At 37.7% G+C, this 13,263-nt stretch overlaps 1 protein-coding gene across 2 annotated transcripts in view; it reads right to left on the bottom strand.

Moving 5' to 3' along the window:
- Nucleotides 1-4,353: 4,353 nt before the first annotated feature.
- The window catches only part of LOC146714449 (uncharacterized), a 28,471-nt gene continuing 19,561 nt past the window's right edge, over nt 4,354-13,263 (bottom strand). Inside the window, exons 2-10 of one of the 2 annotated variants that reach the window (XM_085450931.1) lie at nt 12,093-12,128; nt 11,546-11,812; nt 10,777-11,043; nt 6,861-6,965; nt 6,698-6,713; nt 6,512-6,597; nt 6,293-6,343; nt 6,155-6,211; nt 4,354-5,308 (exon numbers count right to left, since the gene is read on the bottom strand). In XM_085450931.1, coding sequence (XP_085307057.1) covers nt 5,211-5,308; nt 6,155-6,211; nt 6,293-6,343; nt 6,512-6,597; nt 6,698-6,713; nt 6,861-6,965; nt 10,777-11,043; nt 11,546-11,812; nt 12,093-12,128 — 983 coding nt within the window. In that variant the 3' untranslated portion in view covers nt 4,354-5,210. Of the gene's footprint in view, nt 5,309-5,458; nt 5,519-6,154; nt 6,212-6,292; nt 6,344-6,511; nt 6,598-6,697; nt 6,714-6,860; nt 6,966-10,776; nt 11,044-11,545; nt 11,813-12,092; nt 12,129-13,263 lie in introns of both variants that reach the window. The other variant, XM_085450930.1, reaches the window with a different exon arrangement.

Raw genomic sequence — 13,263 nt, forward strand, 5'->3', positions numbered from 1 at the left:
CTCCACGGGAAGAGGAACAATGACTGTTTCCACTTCTGATGTGTGATTGTGTGTTGACATGATAACACAGACAAAAAATAAAAAAAAATAAAATAGAAGGTGGAGAGTGCGTGAGGGTTCTGTCGGATAAAAAAGCAGAAGTGGTCAGACATGATGAACAGTGAGATAAGATATGCCAATACATTCTTTCATATTTGAAAAAGGCCGAAGCAAAACAGTTTCTTCACATACTTTTGAAGCACAATAAGCTGAATACTAATCGACTGTTAGGAGCAACTTTTGATTTCTCCACAAACCATTATTCCACGACAACACTAAAACACAGTAATCAGTCTTTCTTTCAAATGAAAAGTCTGATTAGCAACAAGAAGAGACTTTCTGAAAAAAAAAAATAATCAAGCTTCTTCAGTGAAAAGAAACCTTCATAAAACATTTCTTTATTTCATGCCAGAAGTCATACAAATATTATACGGACGCCAGCTTAGACATATAGCTGAATGCAGTTTAAGAATGCAAGTGCGGACAGACATTTTACAGCACTAATGTGTAACACCATATAACACGCTCAGCTTTATTTCACTCAAAATACTGCCTGTGAGCCCATCATCATCCATTGCAGCATAGAAAGCATCGGTTTGACAGTTAAATAAAATGACTTGAATAAGTTTGTGACTGACAATAGATAACATGCTGCAGTTATCTTGTGTAGACCAAGACAAGGAAAGAACAAATTTATCTAACAAAGAGAAAATGATTGAATGGCTTTTTCATCTAAAGTCATAGTACGCACTTTCACATTGTTTGTTAAATTTTACACCATAAATGCTCTTCGAACTGCAAGTGCAAATGCACAAATACAGGAAGAGAAACTAAAAGTGCACAGCACTGACAAGAGGCCAACAACATAAAGTTGAAGGAGCTGAGCAAATCAGCTGTATGTAAATCACAAATAAAACAATAATAAAACTTCATCAAAGTTTTCATTATGCTTGGTGCATACAGTTTATGTATGGGTCTTCTGTAGCAGGCTTGAAAAGGAAAACTTACAGTTAAATATGACAGATTAATTTACAAAATGTATTTTCTAAATATTGAAAACAGAAAAAAATGAAAATAGGGTTTTATTTACTCACATTTGTGTTTGACTATCAGCTTAATCCTGAAACAAAAAAACAAACAACAACAATAAATCAAACAGCTTTGTCACCTGCAAGTCAGCCAGTCAGTAGTTCCACTCAGCATGTGTGCAGTTCCTCTACAAGAGCTTTGTTGCTGTGACAGGCAAACGTGTTGAGACCACAGTACACTCTGAGGCTGCAAAGTGGACAAACGCTGACCAACTGTTGTGTTGTGTGTTTGACGTAACATAAACAACCACAGAGTTTAATTTACACACTAAGTTAAAAATGAAGGCATCAGGGCCTCATCGACACTGCTGCTACTGCACTACTGTAACACCAAAACTAAAGCGAATGAAATAAACAAATAATTCTCCCAGTTTGTTTTTTCAATGAACATACTGAATGATAATAAAATAATTAATTAATTAATTAATTACTTTAAAAATGTTTCTTCTTGGTTGGACATTTTCTCCATGCTAATTGTTAACTGGACTATCAGACTATGTTGCTTTCACAGGCAGAAGTCTACCACAGTAGACATGAGCCAACCTGCACTCTGACACAGTCCAGCACACAGCAGGAGGCAGGAAGTAATAATGTGTTTTACTGCAGATCATAGGAGGAGATGACCAAAATGATGATCATGATGCAGACTAAAACCACAAAAGATGACACTTTCATTTAGGCTGAAGTCCGGCTCACTGAACCATGAATCCCAAACACAAGAGGCAAGAACTGAAGCCGTGTCAATGAGCCTGTAAATTTCATCATCAGACGGTGAGTCCGTGCAGATGTCCTGCCTGCATGGATAAGTCTGTGGAGAATTCACATTAAACTAAAACAACTATGCATGCGCCCCAAGCAGGGGAGAAGAATGACTTTTCCAGCTTTCTGTGTTTGCAATTTAATGTAATTAAGGCCTAATAAATCATTAAACAATAAAACCTAGAGAGCGACCCAATCTCAAATATAAATACACAAACACAAAAAAACCCAACAACCGTGACACTGTGGCAGCCACAACTGACAGGCATGACCAAATCACTATAGGAACATCTGATTCAGATATAGATTACAAGTCCACGTGTGAAATGGAAGTGGTTGCAGACTGAAGTGCATCCGATAGGTCTTATAATCACAATCAGAGACAGAGCCCTAAAAATGGTTCACAGTAACTCACCCGAAACTCTGGCTGATTGGGACCCACACCCAGTTTCACACCTTGGCTCAGGCGATTAGAGGATCATCAGGGGGTCCTTTTGTCCCTCTGTGGGGGGTCACTCCCACTAGGTTTATATCTGGGACTCTCCACCATTTGACCTTAGAACTGAAGAAGCTTCTCGGATGAGAGGTGAAACGTCTTCAAGTAACTTAAAGAAGTCCAGACGCTTTTCTTTGCAAGCTCCTTTGACTATGATGACCTGGATAACTGAGAACCTTCACAGACTTCACAGTAAACACTAACCTTTAGTGACCTGTTTAATGTTTAAATTCAAATCATAACAGTTTTGGTTTTTTGGAGCTACAAACACTTTTCATTTTGTAAAGAAGTTTTGGTAAGTCGAATATCTTCACAGAGTTCAGTTATTTGTTTCGGTGTTTTTTATGCTTACAAAAATTAATTTCTCTTTATGGACCTGAAACAAACTCATAATAAACATCTGCAAAACAGGCTCATAGTGCTGACGATATATCTTTATATGTTTCTCTATATATGTTTCTTTTACTGAAACCTTTGCTTTACAGCACAGATTAGCAAAAGATGCCATAAAATAATCAAAAAGATGCTGAAGAAATACAGAAAGACATTATTTTTTATGTTTGAGGCTTCAGCACTGCACTCACTTTTGTTGTTTTCCAAGACTTTTCCAAGTAAAATAGTTTGCAGTTTTGTGCATGTTTAAACTTCAGATGTCTCTCAAAGTTCATACAACCTTGTCATCAGTGACAATCACATTAATGAATCACAACACTAAGTTTTTGTAAGATACAAAGAGCTTAAGTGAAACAAAGTGTTAAAAACAGTGAAAAACATCCACTGCATTTTTTTGTTCACTGTTTCCGATTTCATGGCGGTCACTGCCTTCCCTGTTCTGGCCCACTTGTTAAACAATAAGGATTGATCAGATGGATACAGTGGTGTGAAACAGTGTTTGCCCAGTTTCCTGATTTCCTTTTTTTTTTTTTAATTGTATGTCTGTCACACTTAAATACTTCAGATCATCAAGGTAAAAAAAACCCCACAGCTACAGCCGCACATTGATCCAAAACACAGCAGCAAGTCCACCTCTGCATGGAAAAACAAAATGAAGACTTTGGAGAGGCCCCATCAAAGTCCTGACTTGAATCCGATTGAGGCGCCTTAAAAACGTGTTTCATGTTCAAAAAACCCAACAATATGGCTGAATTACAACAGTTCTGCAAAGATGAGTGGGCCAAAATTCCTCCACAGTGCTGAGAGAGACTCCCTGCCAGTTATCGCAAACACTTGATTCTAGTCGGGGCTTGATGAGAGATTTTTTAATTTTGTGATTATGCTTAGATTGTAGCTTCATTTAAAAGAAGAGCTTGTGAATTGGAGCCAACACAGGAGGAGAGATTGAAGCCATATGTGTAGAGGAATGCGGTGACATACGACACTTCCTGTCATTCTTACAGACAAACTGGCTTTCTCTCTCTCTCTCTCCCCTTATATGGGAATGTCTGCATTTCTATACATACCAAGTTATCTTCTGTTTCAGCTACTGACAAGCTAATGGCCTCTTTCTCCTTTTATGGAAATGTTTTTGCCACTCCTACTTCCTTGAAAACTTGTATAAATAAAGCAAGTTCTGGATGCCCTGGGCGGTCTTTCCTCTGTCTCACATTTGTCCTGCACACATCCAGTGCAGGATGGATCGGGCCATGAGGGGGGATCGTCCATGTGTGCACATGTATTAAGATATCTTGAGTCTGAGTTCCTTTGCCTTCTACAATTTCTCTTCACAGGGCTGCTAAGGGTGGCCTAAAGAGTTCTTAGGTTTACGGGGCAATCATCATAAATTCTAAAAATAAATCTATTTTCTTAAAACAATCTTTTTTCTGATTTGTTTTAATGTTTGGTTTAGTACAGATTTTTCTTTTTTTTTGCCCTGCTTCTACACTGTTTGTGAGTTTTGAGTAATGAAGATGTGAAGCTTGGATAATAATAAAAACACTATGAATTCTTTTAGTTTCTTTATTTGTCCTCCTTCATTTATACATGAACAGAAATGTGAAACATAAATGAGTAGAAGTCAAAAATAGAATGAAGGCTGCAAATTTAATCTTATTTAACTTTGAATGAAGTGAAACTTTAGTCCCATGGACAGCTGCACTATATATGAAGACAAAGGGGGACACGATTTTAAGCATTTAAAGACACTCAAACTTTGCCTCTAAAGGGCTCTAACTCTGCACATAACTTCACTCATGATGTAACATCTCTATTCCACCAACCCAACAACAATAACTGTAAGTGAAAACAAGATTGCAACAATAGCAGCTTTATTACTATAACAAATACAGTAAACACAGCTTCTTTAAAACTCAATGTGAAACACACTGTTCCAGAGGCACAGCGGGGGACTCCATTCACCTGATCCCAACATGTCACAGTATATAAAGTGTGTGTTTATATGGCACACATAATCAGATAACACAATGAAAAACCTGCCTGCAATTTAGAAGTTTGTAAAACTAAAAAAAATATAATTTTTCAAATGATACTTAATCCATTCAGGGAAACAAAAATATTTAGAAAAGACATAGAAAATCAGTACATATACATGTATCAATAATGCAGTTTAATAACTGCTCGTGTGAAAGTGAAAAAAAAAGTGAACTTAAAGCCACATCATCACTTTTAGATAAAGCTCATTTAAACTGATTTATAAAAAAAGGGGAAAGACTTTTTTCCTCTCATTTCATTTTTCAATGCTTTGTAAAATTCATGTGAAATAAAGTAAATTCTGTCCTGCATTCGTCTGCTTTTGCTTGTTTTGAAAGTACATAATCATGATTACTAAAAGGTTAAAGGTGATTTGGTAATGAATTTACTTTCTTTAAAACCTATTTGATAACCATTACAGTCACAAAAGCTCCTTGTGTTTCTTGTGGTTTGATTTCAGAATAAACCCCTTCGTCGGCTGCTTCAGTGGCTGATTCTCCTGCACACAAAAAAACATTTTTTTCAACATGACTTTTAGTAACATCTTACTTTAAACTGACAACTTTACTCATTTATATAATTTTCCTTGATGGATAAATGAAATGTAAAAGAGAAGAAAATATGGTACCCATTTTATTGCTTTGCCTACTTTTGTCACTGTTACATTCAGCCTTACTGTAGGTGGCATCTGAGTACAACAGGCTGTCATCTATGGACAGTTCATCAGGGTAAAGTAGGATGACATTCTTACCTTTACACTTACAAATCCACTTCCACAGGATCTGGGGCTCTGTACAAAGCCCATACACCTGCCTATTCCTGCCACTACTTAAGCTGAAGAAATGAGTTTGTATATTCTTGTTCTTGTAGATATAGATACATTCTTATAGATTATCTGGACTTGTCCCTGTTTTCCCAGAGTGGATTTTTCATGAGTGAGTGGAGTGTGGCTGGCAGTCTATGTTGTGTGGCTGAAGAGGAGCAAGAGTGATTTCACTGTTTTCTTCCTTCCTTGGATTTCTTAAGAGTCCCTACCCATGCACTCCTGTATAAAACACCTACCCTTGCACTATTGTGCATACACTTGGAACATTATAAATAAATTCTCTGTATTCTTCCAAGCATTGGAGTCCTGCACTTGAGTCCTCAGTTTACTGTGACAACAGGCTTAGTTGTCGTTCCTAGGATATTTAAAAGTAGAACGGAAGGCAGAGCCTTCGGCTTTCAGATCATCTGATTGTTGGGGTTTTCTCTGTTTTACTGTAGGGTCAATGAGTCAGTTGTTATTGTAATTTAGCCCTATATAAATAAAACTGAATTGAACTGAATTAACTTGAATTCTTACCTTTCTTAGTGAAGTTTTTAAGCTCAATCAAAGAATATGTGAAATCCCTGCATTCTGCTAAAATGGAGAATTAATACATAAAAATGGAACATAATCACAATGAGTCTGCATACTTATATGAAACTATAAATGCATTACCCTTTTCTCTGTCATCGTAGTCTCCGATTGATTCATATATACAAGCATCACCTGCAAAAACAAGTCAGTGACATATTAATCATTAACATTTCTATATATGAATTTGATAATCTTTTAAATAAAAAAAACTGCAAATATCAGAGTCAAAGTTCACAAAGTGACAATAAATAAATGAATAAATAAAGTAACAATAGCAAAATTGTTATGGTTAAAGCTGACCTTGGAGAGAAGTGTTTTGACTGTGTTGAGCTTCACCCTGGTTGATCCTGTGTTTCATAGCAGAGCTCTGGTTTGTGCTCTGAGTCCTAATATAGTAATAAAATATAGTAAAACATTCAATTTGATAAGAAACACAGGTTGTAGTTCTGGTTTGTTGAAAATGTGAAGTGGGAGATTTGAACCAACCTGATAAAAGATTTATCTGTAAAAAAGACAAGTACATGTTTTTCTTTTTACTTTTTCTGGTGCTGTGACATTACATGAAGTGTTCAGGATACATCTGTGATTCTGAATAATTAGATAATAACGGGATCATAATCATTCTCATATCGGAAAGAAAAAGTCTCACCTTTTAACAGCTTTATGTAACCCAGCAGCAGAAGAAGAATCAGTAAAATTCCACAAAGAAGTCCAGCGATCAACAGAGTAGGAAACGTCTCAGTCCTGGACTGTGCTGTAAGAAAGAATAACATTAATTATGAGGTGAGGTGCAACCAGGTAGCGTCAGATGGACTAAAGCATAATGTCTCTTATAATATTATAAAATAGAGCCTCACAAACACGTGGAATAATCACAAAGTATGCATATGTAAGTGTTAAAAGCTTCTTTAGGCTGCTCCCTTGTCACAAAGACTCGCCTGATATTGCAGAAATTTTTGAAGAGTCAGTTTAATATGATGGATACTTTGTGGTGTTTATGCCACAATATCCATGTTTGTGAAGCCCTGATATCTGACCTGGCGCTTTGTGATAACTTATCCATGCTTATTTTGAATGAAGAAGGTTCAGCTTTAAGTTAAAGTACCCTCTGACTTCAGCTGCTCAGTATTTCACTGTCAGTCTTAATCTCTCCTACAAACTTAGACTCTAGTCGGACATATATTTCACTATTCTCCTAATGATAAGTTAGTTCTGTTTGCATCTTGTATGATCTGAATTACTTCATATTTTCTGTTCTGAAGATAGTGGAGATAGAGTCCTCAGGAAGTACAAGCTGAACTCCAACCTGCTGCTGACCTTCTACCGCTCGTCCATTGAGAGCCTGCTAACCTATTGCATCACGGTATGGTACGGCAGCTGCACCAAGGCGGATAGAGTGAGGCTTCAGAGTGTGGTCAAGACAGCACAGAAGATCATCGACTGCCCTCTCCCCTCCCTGATGGACATTTATTCCTCCCATTGCCTCAGCAGAGCAGCAAACATTATTAAGGACAGCTCCCACCCTGGTTTCAACATGTTCAGCCTGCTTCCTCAGGGAAACGCTACAGGTGCATCAGCACAAAAACCCACAGACTCAAAAACAGTTTCTTCCCCAAAGCCATAACCACCCCGAACTCACATATGCACCGATAACATAGCCCCCCCCCCCCAATTTTTTTTCTTCCCACTTCCTCTATGGACCACCATTGTGCAATACCAATTCTATGTGCAATAACTGAACTGTATATACACAACACTATTTATTACATATTACTTTTTTTTTTTTTTTTTAAACCGGGTTGTATATTTGTACATTTTTATATTTATATATATATATATATATATATCTTCTTCCCTATGTTAATACTGTCCGTATGTATATAGCGCTGCAGAACTGTACACCCCCCCCCCCCCAACATGTTTACACTGAGTAGGAGATGCTCTGTATCTCATTGTACAACTGTACAGTGACAATAAAGGCATTCTATTCTATTCTATTCTATTCTAAGGTATGTAGATTGTCGGGGTTGCCATAGAGTGCCTTGAATGGCTTGTTTGAGAAAGGCAAGAGAAAATCAATGAGAAGACAGAGAACCCGCACGCGCTCGTGTGTGCGTGTGGAGCCAAGGAGAGGAGAAGTAGCCGTCTCGCGCATGTTGTCACGGTCAGCCACATTAAGGAAGCCTCACGTTTCGGCTGAGCCCAAAAGGGGATCCGAGAGGTCAGTCAAAATTAAGTTGCTTGTGCAAAGCTTGGCTTTTTCTAGCCGCTAGCCACAACATGTGGTGCTGCAGGCCATCGCCGACAGCGTGGTGGTGGGAAGTCGGAGCGAAAGTTAACCTTAGCTGCACTTTTCTTTAAGACCCACCTCCGTTTCCAGTTGGATTAGGCCGAGTTCGGCCGTTAAGTGAATGTTCGGAGCTAACAAGTCTCTGCGAGGGCTTTAGCGACCTCACTTAATGTTGCCAGTTACTGGCCTGAGTTTGGGCTCATTCTAAGAAACAAACACAAGAACAATGTGAGTCAGCGGTGAATAGGGTATGTGTTTCGTTCGGCTGTGTGTGAAAGCGTTGCCGTTGCGTAGCCTGGTGATTTTCTCATGCAGTGTCACCCAGAGACAAAGGTATGGTTTCTATTTTCTTTGCTTTTGTGGACCCCAAACTGTATTGCTCACTCCGGCTGCTGTATCTTTGGTCAGCTTAACAGACTAGGATCCCACTGTCGTCTCCTGTTCACTACAGTTACACCTTCAAAGAAGACACTGTATATGGTTTCATATCCAAAGGACATTTTTGTTGGGACTGACTAGTAGAAACTGGGACCATTTCCTTATGAACATTGTAAATTGTGTTATGTTGGTGATACAGTGTTAATCATTCTAGAGGGGACAGTGAATTGATGTACGTAATCTGGAAACCCTTGGGTTTTAAAGGAGGGTTTCTGTAAGCGCTCTAAGGAGAATTAGTTCCTTTTATTTCTATTATGTTGTTCGTGTTGTGATTTTTGGACCCATTCTATTGGAACATAGACAATTCAGGCCAATATTTACTCAACTATATCGGGTCATATTTAAGCATTTTGTTATGATGTAAAATTTGTGTAAATTCTAGTTATAATCTGGATAATTTTATGTTGTAATGTAATATATTAAGCTCCATAAATTTGTCCTGTTTTGTTGTGTTGTTTTAAAGTGTTGGTAGGTGTCGTAAAGGCGGTGTGTAGTGGGCCACCATGTGGTGATGATAGGTGAGGCTAGTACGCAGGGCATGGAGGAACAGTTTTCTGATCATTGCTGTGATAGTTATTTCAGATATAATATCATAGAAATGTAAATGGAGCTCCTACTTGAGACATTTGTTTTGTACTTTTCGAGTTTGTGTAGAATAAATAAATGTTTTTCCTTTTTTTTTTACATTTTCCTCGTTTTTTGCTACTGAAAGGCATACAAGTACCATAGTTTTCGGGTCATAAGCTGCTACTTTTTTCCCACACTGTGAACACTGCGGCTTATACTGACGTGTGGCTAATGCATATTTTTTTTTCATGCGGCCAAAAACATTTTGCCTGGTAACAGTAGACCAATCAAAATGATAAGTAGCATATATACGCGATATATTTTTATCGGTTGTTAAGAGACGTTGTAATGTTGTTTGTGCACTGTTCCGTAAAAAAACCATAAGCAACGTAATTTGTGTGTTACCGATACGTATGTATACTTAAAGGTAGCCGTGTTACAGGTGCTGTTCAAGGAAAAAAAGCATTTGCAGTATGTATTTTTGTATGTTACCATAACGTTTATGTTACCATGTTTATGTTACCTTACGGATTAAATTAAACGTTAAAAATCCTCACGTGTAATATTTCTGTGTAAATATCTCATATTACAAGTGAAATGCATACGGCTTAAAATCCGGTGCGGCCTGTACAGGTACAAAATAGATTTTCTTTCTATAATTAGAGCATGCGGCTTTTAATCAGGTGCGCTCTGTAGCACAAGTCAGAAACTTTACGTCCTGCAGAAGTGGCAAAGAAGGACCAAAGATTGCCGCTACACCATCTATAGCTAGTCTAAACCAAGGGGTTTAAAACAGTGTGGTCACCATAGGATTGCACTGCCCGGATGTTGTGAGCATTCAACATCAGTATACCTCTATGTAGGTTTCCAACAACACATAAGAAGCAATAAGACCAAACTGCCATGCTATGAGAACATCCTTCTTTTTGCTAAGCACAGGACGGGAAAAGGGTCCAAGCTGTATTAATACTGATGTAATTCATTTTCCTCCACTCTGTCCTCTTACACAGGTCCATAATGAATATTATCCTTTCAGTGCATACATTTTTTGCTCAATTGCATTATGATGCTTTATGTTATTTGTAAATTACTCCTTTCCATTATTTTGTGTGATGTCTCCTTGTTCCGACCACAACAACAGATTCACAAGAAGACAGAAGGCTTCTCATAATAGATACAAATAGAAACATGAAATCAGCAGAGAAAATTTAACACAGTATATTGATAATCATGAGTGAATGTATATTTCAAACTAAATTACTGAACTCACAGGTTATCTCAGTGGTGACTTCATCACTTATATCAGTGTAGTAAACTGGGTTTCCTCTTGTTCCTCTGCAGCTGTAGATTCCTCCTTCAGATACTCTGATATCTCTGTTTTGTTGATCTCTGATTTGAACTTCAGAGGTTGTTTGGGTTCGTCTGAACCACTCATATTTCCATCCATCAGAGCTCTGCACAGAGCAGGTCAGTGTCACACTGCCCCCTACTGGTATGATTGTTGTTCCTGCTGTCAGTGTGGCCCTGGGTTTATCTGCTGTTGTGATAGAGGAAGAAAAATAAATAAATATCTGTGATTCGTTATAACAATACATGAACATTGAAAAACAATACAGTTTATATTTTTATTAGTTGATCTCTAAATAACCACAGCATAAATGTTTGTCTATTCTCTGTTGAAGGAAACACAATGATGCATTAAAATGTCTCTTCCTCATGTTTTGGTTTAGATAACAGAAACATCTTCACTTTAAACTTCATGAAGCTTTTGATGTTTCTTCTTTTCCTTTAGAAATGTAATTAAATTTCATTTCATTCATAATTGCTGTTGTTAAAACTCACACACCTGCTAATGACAAATTTCAGGGTCTGTGAGTATTGTTGCACTGACTTTACTGTGAACGAAGTAACAGGTACAGTGATCTTGGTTAAAATTCAAGTTTCAGTGAGAAATTTAATTAAATGTTCTCTATTTTATAATTCAGTTGAGTATTTGAACAGGGAACATATATTTATGCTGTCGGTCACTGAGGACTTACCTAATACAGTTATAGAGACAGTATTACTGTTCTTTATATGACCTGAGCTCACCAAGCTACCAGAGCACTGATATTCACCACTGTAACCTGTAGATGTAATTTCAAATCTGTAGTCTTTGTCTGTGTCGTAGCGCACAAATTCTAGACCATCCTTCTTGATTTCGTAATACCAGTCAGTGTCTTCTCCTTCATTCATGTCACATTTGAAGGTAACAAACTCTCCAATGAAAAAACTGGACGATTTGGGTTCAATAGTTAGCACAGCATCTAGAATCCAACACAACCACAAAGTTTACAATCTGAAACACTTTTATGCACGACATAATCTGTGACAGTACGTTCATACACTGTTCATATATTGTTCATATATATATTTTACTATTCAAAACACAAACTGTGTTTATATTCATAAAATTATAAATTAGTGATGAACAATGAAATGAAAACAACAATGTGAAGTGCTTAAGACTGATAAAGCAGTTAAGATGAATCTTTACTGAATAAATAAAAATGAAAGAAACAAGAAAAAGTAAAACTTCTCAGTCACCTTGAACATGTCCAGTGCAGAGTAGCGTACAGAGCACTACAATAAAGAAAAAATGTCAGACATTATCAAAGTGGTGACACTCAACTATGTGTGTGTCAATCATACAGATTATGGTAGTGTGTTTATGTCATACTTGAGTGTCTAAGGAGCTCGGTGAGAAAGTGACTGGACTTCTTTAAGTTTCCTGAAGGTGTTTCATATCTTTTCCAAGAATCTTCTTCAGTTCTAAAACCAAATGGTGGAGAATCCCAGGTATTTAAACCCTAGTGGTGGAATCCCTTAAGAAGGCCGTTAACTCAATATTGATCCTGTGCCTCATCACATGAGCCAAGGTGTGAACAACAGTTTGGGTCATTATCACTGGAGTTTTGACTTTTTTTTGTTAACACTAGAATTGCTGAGCCTTTTTTTCCCTGGTGCAAGTCCCTACTACTAGATTTACTAGCCTTGCGCAGATTTGCGTAAATTCCCCCGACCCTAACACCTCTTGGCACCCAGCTGAGATTTTCACAGGTCTTCAGCTCCATTGTTCTCCTGTTTTTGTTGTGCAAACACACCCTCCCCCAACCATGAGAGACTCAGGTCTTTCCTTCCCTGCAAGGCTACTTTCCTTCCTTACCTGCAGCGTACAATACACCATGGTAGTTTCTATGTGCAATATTTCTCATATGCAATATTAGTTCTTGTCAATCCTTGTCACTACATTGCATGCCTGTCCATAAACATATATACACAGAGTTGTACATACATTCATATAGCCACACCTTACATAATATGCATAAAGTCTAGTTATACACACACACACACACACATATATATATATATACATATTTTTTGCGAGAATGTCTCATGACAGTGACATAAGCAAGTGCGCCGTTAGTGACAACAGCTGTGTGCAGAGCAACAATGGATAACATATCAATTGTGGGAGAGAGTGTGCAGCGTTTAAAGCGTGGAAGTACTGACCTTACTTTGAGTTTGATTCCATAAAAAAGTGACAAAAACATTAGTGTTCGTTGTGCATAGGAAGAAAACTTCTTTTTACAGCAAAAAAACCCCCCCTAAACTTCTGAGCAAGCACCGAGTGCCAACTAGGTAATGGGAAACTCACAGAGAAACTCGCGGATTCTTCCACTGACCGCGGCACATCTGCACCAGGGTAAACTTCCAC

This window comes from Copadichromis virginalis, linkage group LG3 (genome assembly GCF_057382275.1).
Source record: "Copadichromis virginalis isolate Kocher_CV1m ecotype Utaka linkage group LG3, C_Virginalis_male_GT1.1, whole genome shotgun sequence".
In the NCBI taxonomy this organism is placed as follows: Eukaryota; Metazoa; Chordata; class Actinopteri; order Cichliformes; family Cichlidae; genus Copadichromis; species Copadichromis virginalis.